We start from the raw sequence: 15,122 nt of genomic DNA, 5'->3' as shown, positions 1-15,122 counted from the left end.
TTCCATATACTTCATGTCTTAATCCTAAAAATGTTGGCGACGCCATGTAGAGCGGGCCGACCCTGACCAGCTGTGACAGATAAACACACTGCTGCTGCTCCCTGGCGCTGCTGAGATCTACATGAGCATCTGATCAGCATGGACATTTTTGCAGGAGAAGAAAACATTAGCTTAGATGTTCTTACTCACTCAGAATAAAAAACGCTGCAATAAGTGGCAGTTCATTTAAACACAGTCATACAGTCCATGTATATTATGTGTTATTATTATTTTTAATGTATCCTATTTTTTTTTTTTTAATTTAGTCATTGCCAATTATTTTTTATTATTTTCTCCCAATTTGGAATGGCCAATTATTTTTTAACCCTCCCTCCTCTGGGCGACGCTCAGCCAATGGTGCGCCGCCCCCTGGGAGCTCCCGTCCACGGTCGGCTGTGGAATAGCCTGGACTCGAACCGGTGACGTCCAGGCTATAGAGCGCATCCTGCACTCCACGCGGAGCGCCTTTACCGGATGCGCCACTCGGGAGCCCAACGTTCCTATTTTAATCACATCATATCACTATGCTGATTAGTTACAGCAAGGACGAAGAGCAAGTTTTCATTCGCTCAAAACTTCAGTGAATTTTTTGAAGACTGCTGTGGCAAAGTGAAGTTGAAGTGAAAAAAAACCCCACAAGATAAAATATACTGACATTTACATTTGGGTGGTTAAAACTGAATTAGCAAAACTGAGTCATTGTTATTCATCAGACAGGTTCCTGACTCAAATAAGCCACCTACTGCACAGTCTCAAAAAGTTTTATTAATACCAAACGTTTCATTCATTTCTCAGATACCGCTAATAATAATAATAATAATAATAATAATAATAATAATAATAATAATAATAATAATAATAATTATTATGTATTTCATAGAAATGACCCATGGTTGCAGGCCCAAAACAGATCACACTAATATGTTAATACTACTAAGTAAGTTATAGCTATCTGATTAATTTATTTTTACCCTTTTTTTGTGTGTTATGGAATTTGTCCTAAACAGACTAGCTCAAGAAGGCTGGAAATGGTTAATGTGCTAGTTTATTGATAAACGATCAATCTTATTGAAAGATAAAGGGCAACGCTTTACATTAAATGTCTCTAATTGCTGTGCATTTACATAGTAGTTACTTAGTAAATGCATGTGTACTTACACAGAATTACATAGTTATAATGCACTTCATGTTTAAATCTTTTTGCATGATATATGTAAGTACACAATTGTATCAGAAAAGGGTTAGGGTTATATCCTGCAAAAAGATTTATGCATTAAGTACATTATAACTATGCATAATAACATTGTAATTATGTGAAAGTACACATGTATTTACTGAGTAACTACTATGCAAATACACAGTAACTAGAGACACTTAATGGAAAGTGTTACTAGATAAAGACTAAACTTTAATTTGTTAATGGAACACGTAAGAGTATACTGAGAAGAGCTTATCAGTTATTATTTATAATAATTCTGGACAAACAATAATAACACTGTGGCTCTTTATTTAACTGAAGCGTTGTGTTACTCACTTCAGGTTTGTAAGAAACAGAAAGACGTTGATAATGTGGTTAAACCATTTGAATTAGCCTTAGCCACCACGCTGCTTCCTATAGTAACAAAAACTATTTTGTCTTTACTATCATGTGATTCATCACCATAACAATCATGCTGACCACAAAACCCCAAAGTTTCAGAGAACTTCAGAAGGAAATAATAAAACAGAAATAATTCACGTCATTTCTGCTTAATATCATAAACCGTTTTCTGCTAAATGCCCAGCTGGCAAAACCTTAATGGTAGCTGTGAGAAATTAGATTTAAAAAATAATTATAATAATAATTGTGTCAAGTCAACTGTTTGGGGACCTACCAATAGGAAAACGATAATACAAACGTAAATGCTGACATGACCAAACTAATATGTTACTCTGCAGAAATATTTCAATAATTGAATATATTATATGACACTGTTGTTATATTGGCCTGTAAATAAAAATGAAACAATATTAAAAAAGATATATATATATCTTTTTCCTCAGGGGTATTTCACATGTCATTGTCACTGTGTGCCTTTAATGATAACAGTATTTGACATTTATGGAGAATCACATTGTATTTCAAGATACTGAGGACCACTGAAAGCCAATGGTGCTGACTTCATACATGTTGTAACTGCTTCATACTGTACACTCTACACACACACCCACACACACACACACCCACACACACACCCACCCCCCCTACACACACACACCCACACACACCCACACACCCACACCCACACCTACACACACGCACACACCCACCCCACACAACCCCCCCCCACACACACGCACACTCACACACCCACCCACACACACACACCCACACACACACACCCACACACCCACACACCCACCCACACCCACGTACACACGCACACACCCACACCCACACCTACACACACGCACACACCCACCCCACACACAACCCCCCCACACACCTACGCACACTCACACACCCACCCACAAACACACACCCACACACCCACACACACTCACACACCCACATACACACCCACATACATACACACACACACACACACACACGCACCCCCCCCCCCCCCCCACACACACTGCTTCTGTGACTGCAGCCAGTCTGATAGACACACCTTTCCTGTTCTCGACTTGCTGAGTAATATCAAGAGGTCTGCGCACTTCCTGGAGAACAGGAAGAGGCCACAGCAGCAGCATTCTCCCACGTTTTTATCGTCGTCCCTACAAGAAAATGAAAAAAGTTTTTTTTTTTTAATTCCCTTGCTGCAATAAAATGATTGCCTTGCCACGCATTGCTTTTTTAAAAAAATTTAAAATTTTTACTTTGCAAAAAGAAATAATTTGATTCTCAAGTCATTTTTTCAATAATGTTGATTATTGGCTAAACAGTGAAAACAGGGGCAGAAATAAAAAAATATCGCATTTGCCCAAGATGCATGATGACGACATTATCCAGTAATTCTACAGTGTTATATTTTCTGCACTTGATAAAATATGTATCAATATGTATATTTTGAAGGACCCGCTGTAATGTTTTGCACAGGGGAAAAATTATCTCGCAAACTTGCATGTGGTCATCAAGAGGATGTAAGACCTGGTGCTCTTGGCTGTGACTTGATAACTCAGGGATAATGTCTGCTGTAACAAAGCCAGAAAGTCAGCAGGTACCTGGAGAATGAAGTGATTGAGCATGTAGACTAGACACCACACTCACCAGACCTGAATCCTCTCGAACATGCATGGAAGGTTCTAGAAAGAGCCAGCACTTTCCACTCACATTGTTGAGTGTGTCGTATACAGTACCCTTTTTCTCCATCTGGACAGAGAAGCGCAGTGACCCCACTGATTCTGCTGTCCTGCGTTCAGACGACTACATCCCATTCCTTCCGTCCCTGAGTGGTGCTTGTCTTGAGGGCTGGCTATGTGGGGTGGGACTGACCATCGTGTGTCACCTGGTATGCTGTCCACACACTGTACCAGCATTAATTCATGTGCAGGTTTCCCACTGCAGCCTCTGTTCAAGCATGTCTGCCTTCGGGACCCTGCAGGCCTTGAAATTACTAAAAAGCAAATGTTCTTTGGGAGCAGTGACTCAGTCCTGGCTCTCATTCCCGCAGTGAAGCCAGCTTCAAGTGGGTAATTTCTGCACTGGGTGTCCTGCCTCCTTATGCTAGCTGTGGCTCAGAGAGCGTATCACCCTGCCCCTCCAATGTCACATCCGTGCTGTGCATTCAATTGTTTTAGTAGTGCTACTCTGAAGCCTGAGCTATTTCAACAGCTATGGTCACCACTGTGTATCACACTATTTGAGACAGGTTCGTTTGAAAATGTTTTTGTTCAAGAACATGTAATGATAGCAGTACACACAGAGTGAGGTGTTCTGTTTAAACACATGTCTGGGAGGGGAAGCTGGACATTAGGAAGGAAGCTGGAAATGATCCACTTTTGGATTGCATCATACAGAGCCCAGTCCTCCAGTCCTTGGTAAATACCTTAAAAACCTGCTCTCAAACAAGGGATTCTTTATAATTTACTTATCCTCTGCATGAATAATCATGTACCCAAGAACACATGCATAGAGACATCGCTGGGTACACACAGACTCTGTCTCATTGGACTACGTTATACAACGACCAGTGCATAGCCTTTTATTATAGACATATCCCATTATTTAGAATGGCCTTGGACCTTTTGTATCCATGGGAACGGCTGTCAGGCTACATCCTGCCCCACTTCCTGTTGAAGGCTAAGGCTGGTCCCAGAACTGCCCCTCTGTTTCACTTGAAACTCAAAGGGAGCAGGACACTATGGAATGCAATGCTGATGTCATTTCTGAATGCATATGTTGATCCCCTTCTATAAATAATTTTTTTTATTATTTCTAGTACACAAACACACTACCCCCCTGAAATGAAATAGAAGTAGGATCATTATTATCTTAACTAGTTTATGCATATAATTATAATTAATCTGTGTGCATTTGATATATAGATATATAAATAATAATAATAATAATCTGTGTGCATTTGATATATAGATATATAAATAATAATAATAATAATCTGTGTGCATTTGATATATAAATAATAATAATAATAATAATAATAATAATAATAATAATAATAATAATAATAATAATAATAATAATAATAATAACACCATACTCTATCTGCTTTTCCCAGAATCATTCTGAACAGGTTAGAGGAAGCAAACAGTATCATTTACAGAGAGGCCAGCGCATACGGTGTAGTTTGCTTTTGTGGAAGAGAGATCAGCAGTGATCAGAGCCTGCTAGGATTTAAAGGGCTGAATGCACCAAATACCCTGTTAGTCATGCAGTATTCGTCATTGTTTTTATCCTACTCCCCTGAGCTCCAAAGATGTTTTCATTGCTGACAAAGCAAAGCTACAAGCCTCTTAATGAGGGCAACTGAGTGAGATGACCCAGATGGAGCACCGGGGAAAGGTTCAGCGGCCTTTTCAGCAATGCAGCTACACTTAGAAATTAAAGAAGGGTTTCCTCACCTAACCCTAACCTTAAACCCTAACCTTAAACCCTAACCCTAACCCTAACCCCAACACTAACCCTTTTCTGATGCGTACTGTGTACTTATTGTGCAAAAAGATATTGGTATTAATAATCTGCAAACATGTCCTTCATGCCCAAACCAGATTGCATGCAGTCAGTGTTCGTGAACAAACACGTCCTTCATGAAGAGATGCCCTAACCGGATTGCATGCACTCAGTGTTCGTGAACAAACACGTCCTTTATGAAGAGATGCCCTAACCGGATTGCATGCACTCAGTGTTCGTGAACAAACACGTCCTTCATGAAGAGATGCCCTAACCGGATTGCATGCACTCAGTGTTCGTGAACAAACACGTCCTTCATGAAGAGATGCCCTAACCGGATTGCATGCACTCAGTGTTCGTGAACAAACACGTCCTTCATGAAGAGATGCCCTAACCGGATTGCATGCACTCAGTGTTCGTGAATCACCCTGCAATTCAGTGTGTCTCTCAGAAACAGATGGCTGGATGTGGTTACTGAAGGGAAACAAGGTGGGAGGAGGTTAACATGCCCTTGGCTGAGTTCTAACATGCCCTCATGATTAACGTACCATTCTGTACTCAGGACAGGCATAAACAGATTTTGTTTATGCAAGTTTTAATGCAAGATATGTTATTGAACTGCCGGGGGATAACCAGGACACAGTTCACACTTCCCAGTGTTCGTATGTTGGAGATGGGGAGTCCAGATCCTGGCTCTTGCTGCTTGGTGGATGTCTTATATAAACCCATCATAGAACTGGAGTGATGCTCAATGCCCTGCCTGAATTAGCTTTGTGCCGAACCCCCGAGTATCTCCAGTTTTTTGCAGTGACACATGATGTAGCATCTAGCTACCGGTATCTTCAGTGAATAAGCTGCTTTCCCTAAGCAACCAGTAGCAGTATATATTTTGGGAGTGACACAGCAACCACATGTATTCATAGTTTAGTTGCTGTACAATGGGATATTACTATCACACTTTAAAATGTCATTGCTTACATATGCTTACTATATCAGATTATACTAGAAGAGCAACTCACAGCTTTACTTCGTCCCGGCAATGGCTTTGTTGTTCTGTAGACATTAATATGGGTGCTCTTCTGGAGAAGGTTGAAGACATGTCTGTCCTTCCAGAAGATTCTATAAAAATGTGGCCACCATACACAATCATTAACAAGCCCCTACACTGTGGGACAGGTAAGGAAATGCCCTGCATGAACCAACCTGGAGTGGCCATCTTTCATCCAAATGTCCATTGCACCATTCATTTTACAATGCACTGTATATGCTTTCTAAGTCTGGAAGAAGACTAAAGGGCAGAATTCATGAACAGCGTGCATAGTTCACTTTGTTCCGGGTATATGGGTAGAAAAGCAGTGTACCGCACACAAAGTGCTCCTCAACAGCATAACTGCCTGGTAAAAAGAAGGAACTGTGTGAGTGAACTGCTTCACAAAATCAAACTAAAGAAAATGTTTCAATGAATCAAGAGCTGGAGCCTGGGTCAATTTAATCAATCATTCACAGATAGAAAAAGAAACAGATCAAAAGTTGGGAACATTGAATCAATAAGGGAGAAAATGTACTGCACAATTTCCCCATACATGCTACGCTTTATACTTTCACTGCAACACATTATTACACTGTGCTTTAATCATGGCACAGTACCCCGTGATGAGCTTGTGCAGACATGCCACATCGTTTGGGTGTGAGCAATCCTGCCGAAGCTCCAGTCTTACCTCTGAAGGTCCTAGCAGGTGTTATTAGGCGGTGTGATTAGATGAGCCCAACTGTAACACATTGAGAATATAGGAATGTACCATTTGTCTTTGCAGGGCAGTCTTGGTCCTTAGCTCTGCTGAGTTCTTAGTTTCCTTAACTTTGTGAGTTGCTGAGTACCGAAGTTAAAGCCAGTGATGGTGGTCATAAGCTATTGCATTGCAGTGGCTAACTTTCCAACGCCACACAAACCCACGGATTGTCAAAAGCACATAATAGTTTTCAAGTCTGTTTTCGTGTTGCTCTCCTATTGGCTGTATTATTATACATTTATTCCACAAAATGTCATTTTAAATAGCGTTGGAACCTTTCAGTAGGAGGGGGTTTGGGTTTCAGGCCGGAGTAACTTTGACTCAGCCTAGTGGAAAGTCAGTACTGTGATGCTGGTGATCTGTCTGTCTGGGAGAGTAGGTGTGTGTGTGTGGTGCTAAGATGCAGATTCATGTCACTTGAATCTTTAATCTCTGCTGGAGCAGATATGGGCATCACTTACATTGATCCACAGCCCACATACGTCTAACTATAACCTTCTTTATACTTAGTTATAACCTCCTTTTTATTAATGGTAAAGACCCCTGAAAAAACTTAAGCTTCTGATTCCATTTACCCATGTGACTGAGTATGGGGCAGGTGTGAGGGGGCAATGAAATACACTATACATATTAAATGCAATATACTGTACTACAGAGAAACTGCATTAACAAAAATGGGTTCAATACAGGAGAAAAGGAGCCGAAGGTCCATCGACTTTGAATTGGTTTCGAGTATCCTGCCGGTGGTAGAGTGAGGCAGCAACACATTTATGTATATTTGCTTGACAAGCTTGTCATATCGGTGCAAACCCATTTCAGTTGGATTCACTAATATGTGCTATGTTAATTACAATAACATTTACTCTAGTAATTTCTTGACCTCGGTCACTCAAAAAACCTGCTTGTGCTTCTGGATGTCTAACATGGTCATGGATAATGTGTCACACACACACACACACACACACACACACACACACACACACACACACACACACACACACACACACACACACACACACACACACACACACACACACACACACACACACACACACACACACACACACATCACAGCCAGGTCCTTTCTTTCTTTTATCAGCCTCAGTCAAATTCTGTGGTAGCCTCCAGGGGATTTTATTGGCTTATTGCATGGCATGATCATTAAAAAAAACCCTACAGCCTGGGAGTTTTCTGATAATGTCTAGAGGATGAGTCATAAAACAGAGAGATTAGTCAGGAGCTCAGAAACAAAAGTGACAAAATGTCATTCATTCATTCTAATTGATTTTTAGTGCAAGGAGATGGGATGTTTATATATAACCTCTGATTAATAATACTGACATTTTTAAATTGAAAACAAAAGACAACGTGAATGCTATTTTTGCAGTTGTAGTGATTGTGGCAGATTTTCAAAATCATACAAGCTTAATTATTACATTGTTTCCTGTATGGATGGTAAAAACAATGATAGTTGTCACAACACATGCACTGTGTGTAAATACAAAACATTTCCTTGTATCACACTATTGCCTGAAAATACCAGAAGAAAATCTGAAAGTCACGACAAATACGTATAAAACTATCTTTTTAATTCTTAAGTTTCTTTCATTTAATAAATTACTAATCGGTATTATAACACAAATATAGTTTTTTTTTTTGATTTGGTGCATTTTGTAACTTGTTCTGCAAGTAATGATGCTGTTACTGTTCAAAGCACTATAAAGAAATATAAAGAATATATTAGCTGACCCTATTTTTAGCATGAACTTTTTTTAAATGTATTTATCTTGCATTATTTATTTATTTTATCACATTATCTCATCCAATTGAACAACAGCATTAAATATTCATGTTATTATTATTATTATTATTATTATTATTATTATTATTATTATTATCGGTTCCATTCAGAAATACAAGTCTTTATTTTGTGTAGCTGAGTGAGGAACGCCTTTTTGTTAAGTTTAATTATGCATCACAATAATGTAATGTCGACGCAATACATTTTGGAGGGGTTTAAAAGCTTTTCTTGCAGTCTACATTATTGTCATGCTCGTTTGCATGTGTAACTTTTAAACAGACGTTACATGTAGTTTCAATATTTTTTCCCTGTGCATAAGTACATATAAATTGACGTTAGTTTTTTTGAGCGGTGGTAAATTTCAGAGAATTCTGTCGGAGTTCCCCCAAACGCGGAAGTACAATTTACGTCACAAGCGCCAGTGCCACCTACTGGATTATGATTCTTATTTTATTTTATTAATTTTTTTTTTTTGCAGCAACATATCTTAAAACGCATGTTTTTGTTAAAGGAAGATTTCATTTTAATAAGCTCTAACTCACTAATGAACTTCAATACATAATGATAAAATCCAGTGTATTCTGTCAGATGCAATTATGCAAACCAATAGCTACTAATATTGCGATCTAGCAACGACACCTAGCGGCTATATCTATAGTAGACAATGAAGAAGTTCTGAACAGATGTGGATTTTCTGAAAAAATAGAGACAGATATTTTTAAATTCTTCATTTGTGAAGTCTAGTTGACAAAACAAAAAATTACTGATAACAATAAATAAATAAACAAATAAATTAAATAAACGTCTTCGAGTGTGTCACACAGCAATTAAAATACCTGTATTGCACATTGGTGGGATAATAATAATAATAATAATAATAATAATAATAATAATAATAATAATAATAATAATAATAATAATAAAACCAAGCTACATGCATTCATTTCATCCTTTGTATTATTTGAAGATAAAGAAGTGGCAGTCTGGTTTTCTTTTCACATTCATTCGCACGAATTGCTGTGGAACTGAAAGGAGGTTCATGTTTGTTTCTGAAATCTCGCGAGGCTCTGTGTCGTGACGAATTCTGGCTAAACCGTGTCTTAGAAACGAAAAAGAAAATATTAAGGGAAGATAAAACCAATGAAATATCCAGTATCTCATTTATAAGAACCCGGACGTCTAAACAGTAAAGGTACGTTGGTAGAAAACAATGACAAAGAGAGGAGGCGTGTGTGCGTGTTTTGGTATAAACATAATATTAATACGGAGAAACCGCTCGAGCCTGAAGGGAAATCAAAGAATGAGGCCTACGCAGCCTGAGACTTCTAGCAGCATGTATGGCTAGATCTAGATTCGAAAACGGGAAAATAAATCGTAGAATGTATTGTATGTTCTGTTAATAAATTGGTTGACTTTTAGGCATGTAAGACAGAGTTCAGAGAGGTGTTCACCACTTGCAGGACCATAGACAGAGGTTTAGTCCTTGAACATGTTGCCAGTGCTACTCGTAGTACTTCTGTGTCCTGTATTGCCAGTGCTGGAATAAAGGGCCCGGTGCAATCTGTGTAATGAAGGTGGAAGTACCGAGGATAAGCAAGATTAAGGGTTTTTATTCATGTGTGCTTATTGCCCGCTTCAGTTCAGATTAACAGTGTCTGTTATGTTAAAGTCCATGGCTCCATGCTTTGATTATAATCAGTCCAGATTCAAATAATTTAAAAGTGTACTTAGTGGCAATACAGTGCTTGTTTTTGCAACTGGAGCGTGTAAAGTTAGTTAAACCTGTCTCAAACCACCATCTCTTGGTGTCGTTCAAAATTCAACATTTGAAGTGGTAATTAACCGAATCTTTAATGAAGGCAATTGGTCTTTTTTTCTGTGTCATATCGATTTAATGACCGTCTTAAATTGTTTTAATTAAATATATTGATAGAAAGCCGACGTGTTGAGAAAAAATGGTTTAAGTATATACAGAGAGCTGTTTTTAAGTTCTCTATATTGTCTATCTATCTATCTATCTATCTATAATATATATATATATATATATATATATATATATATATATATATATATATATATATATATATATATAATTTATTTGTGCCTATGACTACCCTCATGCCTGAAGATTAAGTTACATTTATTTCGGTGTGCTCTCATTTATTGGTCAGAATTGATGAAATGCATGTGAAAAGCCCTGGTGTTGATTGTGGGATGAATCTTGTGTTTTTCTATAGATGTCAGATGACCTGGGGAAGCAGTTAGCCAGTTACAAGGCTCAGTTCCAGCAGGTTGAAGCAGCCTTGTCTACAGATCCAGAAAATGAGGACCTGCTTAAACTACAGAAAGATTTACAGGTTATTATTTATTTATTTATTTATTTATTTATTTATTTATTTTTTGTATCCGGGATAGAAAAAAAAAAAAACACATTGTTGTATGATATAAAGCTATATATTTCCTTTTTTTTAATGTTTTGTGTACATTTCTGTAGAGAAGATCCCATCGGTCCTGCAGGTGTTACATGTGTAATATTCCATTGCAGGAAGTGATAGAGTTAACCAAAGACCTCCTGTCGAATCAGCCGTCAGTGGCTGCCACCAGTTCTGACAGCTCAGCCATTGTTCCTCTCAGTCACTGCTGGGAGGTCGGGGACAGCTGCATGGCAGTCTGGAGTGAGGATGGACAGTAAGTGTAGTAACAAATCTTTAGAATTGCCTCAGGTGTTACAGTAAATGGTGAGGAACTTTTACAATGCTCTGGTGCCTTCAGGAGTGTTCAAATCATTCCAAATTAGAGAAACAGCTTGCTTTTCTTTTGCTAAATCCCACAAGGAGGGTAACAGTACATGCTACAATACATGCTGGGTTGCTAGTAAGAGGTATAAGAGGTATAAAATAATATTACTGACTACCAAATAGCCATTTCTGTGTTGAAATCTCTAAGTAATGACAATTACTTGACAATTCCAAGTTGTATGCAGCAGATTCTACATATATTCAAAGGGAAATTTGATCTTGTATATGCAGGATGGGGCAAATGTGATTCCTGCCCCACCTTAAGGATGCCTTTTTAGTTAACTGTACCAGCGTAACAAGTTAAAGTATGCATTGTGTTTTGTTTTTTGAAGGGAGTCATTTGATCACATCAAAGTGCTCTGCTAGTGTTTCAAGAGATTCTGTAAGGCTTGAATTATAAACTTCTACTCACATGCTTACAGACGTGATTTGTTTACAGGGTTTACGAAGCAGAGATTGAGGAGATAGACGAAGACAATGGCACAGCTGCCATCACTTTCTTGGGATACGGCAATGCGGAAGTCATACCCCTGGTGAACCTCAAGCCTGCGGAGGAGGGTAAGAATTCAGAGGACGACGGGGGCAAGTCTAAATCAAGGTGAGTGGGTTTGTACTGGTTTGCATTATCTGTGTTATGTTGGTATAAATTCATTTATCTGTTTGCATCTAATGGACTAGGTATACAACTTTCGTAACTGACAGAAGTGATTTAATTTGATTGTGCGAACAGAAAGGAACAGATAGCCCAGCAGAGGGAGTATAAGAAGAAGAAAGCACTGAAAAAGGCCCAAAGAATGAAGGAACTTGAGCAAGAGCGAGAGGACCAAAAATCAAAGTGGCAGCAATTTAACAATAAAGCCTATTCAAAGAACAAGAAAGGACAGGTTAGTAGGCTTTCTCTGATAGTTTTTTTATTTTTATTTTATTTTGTATTTATTTATTTATTTATTTGCAGTGTCATTTACTTACTTACATCAAGTGATGTTAGCTACATTTTTTCTGTGACCATATTTTTATAAATCAGTGCATTGTCTAAATAAAACATTAGAGACTGGAAAACATGAATTGAATTTTGTAGCTGCCTGTTCAGGGTTAGTCTATGCTTAACTATGCTTTACCGAGCAACATATACTGTTTGTGAGGAAAGCCTGTCTTGGAGGGGACAAAACGCCAAAAAAAAAAAATTCTAACTACCTTCTTTTTTGTGGTGTGTTTTAGGTGAAGAGGAGTATATTTGCATCACCAGAGAGTGTGAATGGTAAAGTTGGTGTCGGAACATGTGGAATAGCAGATAAACCGATGACTCAATACCAAGATACATCTAAATATAACGTAAGGCATTTAATGCCACAATAACATGACACTGGGTAGAGTGAAGCAGCACAAGTCTGCATTAACAGTATTCTTTATTAGCAAGAAATCCATTCTCTGAAATCTCAAGAAGCTGCTTACATCTTGTCAGCTAGCTTGTCTACTCAATTCGAAGAGTTTTTAAACTTTTGCTGACTGTGCAAGAGTGGAAACATTGCAAAAATGCACCTTTGGGAATACTGGGTTTTATTTTTGGAGTGTGTTTGAGAAGTACACAAGCTAAGCAGTTTTAGTAAACAACATCCAAACTAATACAGAACCACTGTTAAAGCTCAGCCTGAATAGTTTTCTCATTATAGTGTTGAGGCCTTATTAATGGGCATGTTGGCTTCATCTGCCAGTTCATTAATAATGTCCTTTGCTGCATTTTTATTGTTATTTTTTTAAGTTATGTCATGTTCCAATAGTGCAATTAAGTAATTTGTGAATCAAGTCAGTGTTTGTGTTAATTTGATGCAATGACTGGCTTAATAACAGGTCTAGCAAGGTTTGGCAAGTGGTAAACTGTTATTCATAAGAATATGGCCCAGAAGAAGGCAGAAGGTAGCAGAAAAGTATTTCTAGGCACTTCTGTAGTCTTACTTTACGTACCATAGTGCCAGTAAAAAAACCAGCAGAAGCAAGATTCCTATAAGTAAAAATAATAATAATAATAATTGAAAGGACATTGGAATTCTTTTGGTTGAGGTGAGCTAAACTGAAATGCCAGTTTCAGAATTACTTTATTTTTATTTTTGTTTCTGAACAAGCATAATGCATATAAAGAAAGCAGTTGTTACTAAGATTCTTCCTATTTATGAAGGAATGTGATTTTTATCTTAAGTTTTGTATGTTTAACTTTTATCAAATAAACGTTAAAATGGATTTTGTCTTTTTTTTGTCCACTTAGTGTGTTTTTAATGGAACTTCATTTTCTTGGGTATTGATCAAAGGACATCTAATCGCCTAATAGAACATACCAGTTGGGGTTTCAAAGTACAGTGATGGACAGGACAGTTTGTGTCTTTAATTTCAATGTGCAATACATACTGGTTTTGATTCAATATTGTAACACTGAGTGGAAACATCCTTGGTCCAGCTCCAGTCCAGAATCTGATCAAGTTGAATTAGTGCAAAAAAAACTGTATACAAGCAATGAAAAGTCATCTTGAAGCTGTGGTAAATCCTAAGGTGATAAACCAAATGGATTAATTACGTCTCCCTAAATGCATATCGGTGGCTAACTTTCTTTGATGCTGTCCTGATATGTAATACAGAAGAAGAAATCATAAAAAAAAAAAAAAAATTAATATATATATATATATTTCTTTTTGACATTGTTTACAAACAGACCCCTTACAATCTGAAAAGAAATGCAACAGTTCTAAAATTGCATATTGTAATGTTATTTTCAAAGGAAAAAAAAAAACAAAAAAAACTTTAGGCTTCATCCCTCCAGGTGCCAGCATTGTCATTCCAGCAGCAAAACCTTAGTTGTAAATGTTTTTATCTGGATACAGAGGGACTTGGTAGCTGTTAAATTGAACAATTGACATAAAAAGGCAAAGGAGTACAATGTATTCTTACAACAGCCATTACAATTGGAAGAGTTGAAGGAGAGTGTAAATTAGGTATGCACAGTGTACATATTTACATGCAACAGACATATTTTACAGTTCCTTCTGCAAATGGGTTTACATGTTAGCATGGCTGAATGCTCAGCATTCACAAGCTGATGTTTCAGATTTGGTCAGCATGTTTGTACCGTTCAAACTAGTTTCCAAAGTGATAGCTTATTTCAGTGGTTACGTATATGCAGCATGCAGACAATTTAATACATAAAACGCCAGCACAGAGTATTTACCAGATCAACTTAGAAATGTCTTAAATTGTGTTTTTATCAGGTGGTCTTTGTGTTACAAATCCAACACTGTTTTTTTTTTATTTTAAATAACAAACAAATACAAGCTAGAAAATAGCACAGATTATATAATTGGACCTTGTTAAGGAACTTCTAACACAAAAACTATTAGGTTTTTCTTACCCCTCCATCCCCCCAATCAGACTTTGGGTTTAGATCACCTGGAAATGTTTTGGGTATATTTGAAATCCTTTTTAGAGTACCAAATACACTAGATGTACAAACTTTATTTGGGGACTTCCTCTGTGGTTTTTAGAAAAAATAATCTAAAATACAGAGGTTGGTAAAATTCTTAGCAAATAAGCTGGGC

General features: G+C 37.6%; 1 protein-coding gene across 1 annotated transcript; it reads left to right on the top strand.

Annotated features, from left to right (window-relative positions):
- The first annotated feature begins 9,748 nt into the window (after positions 1-9,748).
- Positions 9,749-13,776, top strand: LOC117418488 (survival of motor neuron-related-splicing factor 30-like). The gene is made up of 6 exons (XM_034031606.3): positions 9,749-9,935; positions 10,981-11,100; positions 11,289-11,431; positions 11,981-12,139; positions 12,272-12,425; positions 12,760-13,776. Exons 2-6 carry the CDS (start codon positions 10,981-10,983, stop codon positions 12,895-12,897), a joined length of 714 nt encoding a protein of 237 aa, XP_033887497.1. The 5' UTR covers positions 9,749-9,935; the 3' UTR covers positions 12,898-13,776.
- Positions 13,777-15,122: the final 1,346 nt, after the last annotated feature.

The sequence above is a fragment of the Acipenser ruthenus genome, chromosome 13 (assembly GCF_902713425.1).
Source record: "Acipenser ruthenus chromosome 13, fAciRut3.2 maternal haplotype, whole genome shotgun sequence".
Classification (NCBI taxonomy): domain Eukaryota; kingdom Metazoa; phylum Chordata; class Actinopteri; order Acipenseriformes; family Acipenseridae; genus Acipenser; species Acipenser ruthenus.
The sequence above is the reverse complement of the archived record's forward strand: the minus strand, read 5'-3'. Positions and strand labels throughout refer to the sequence as shown.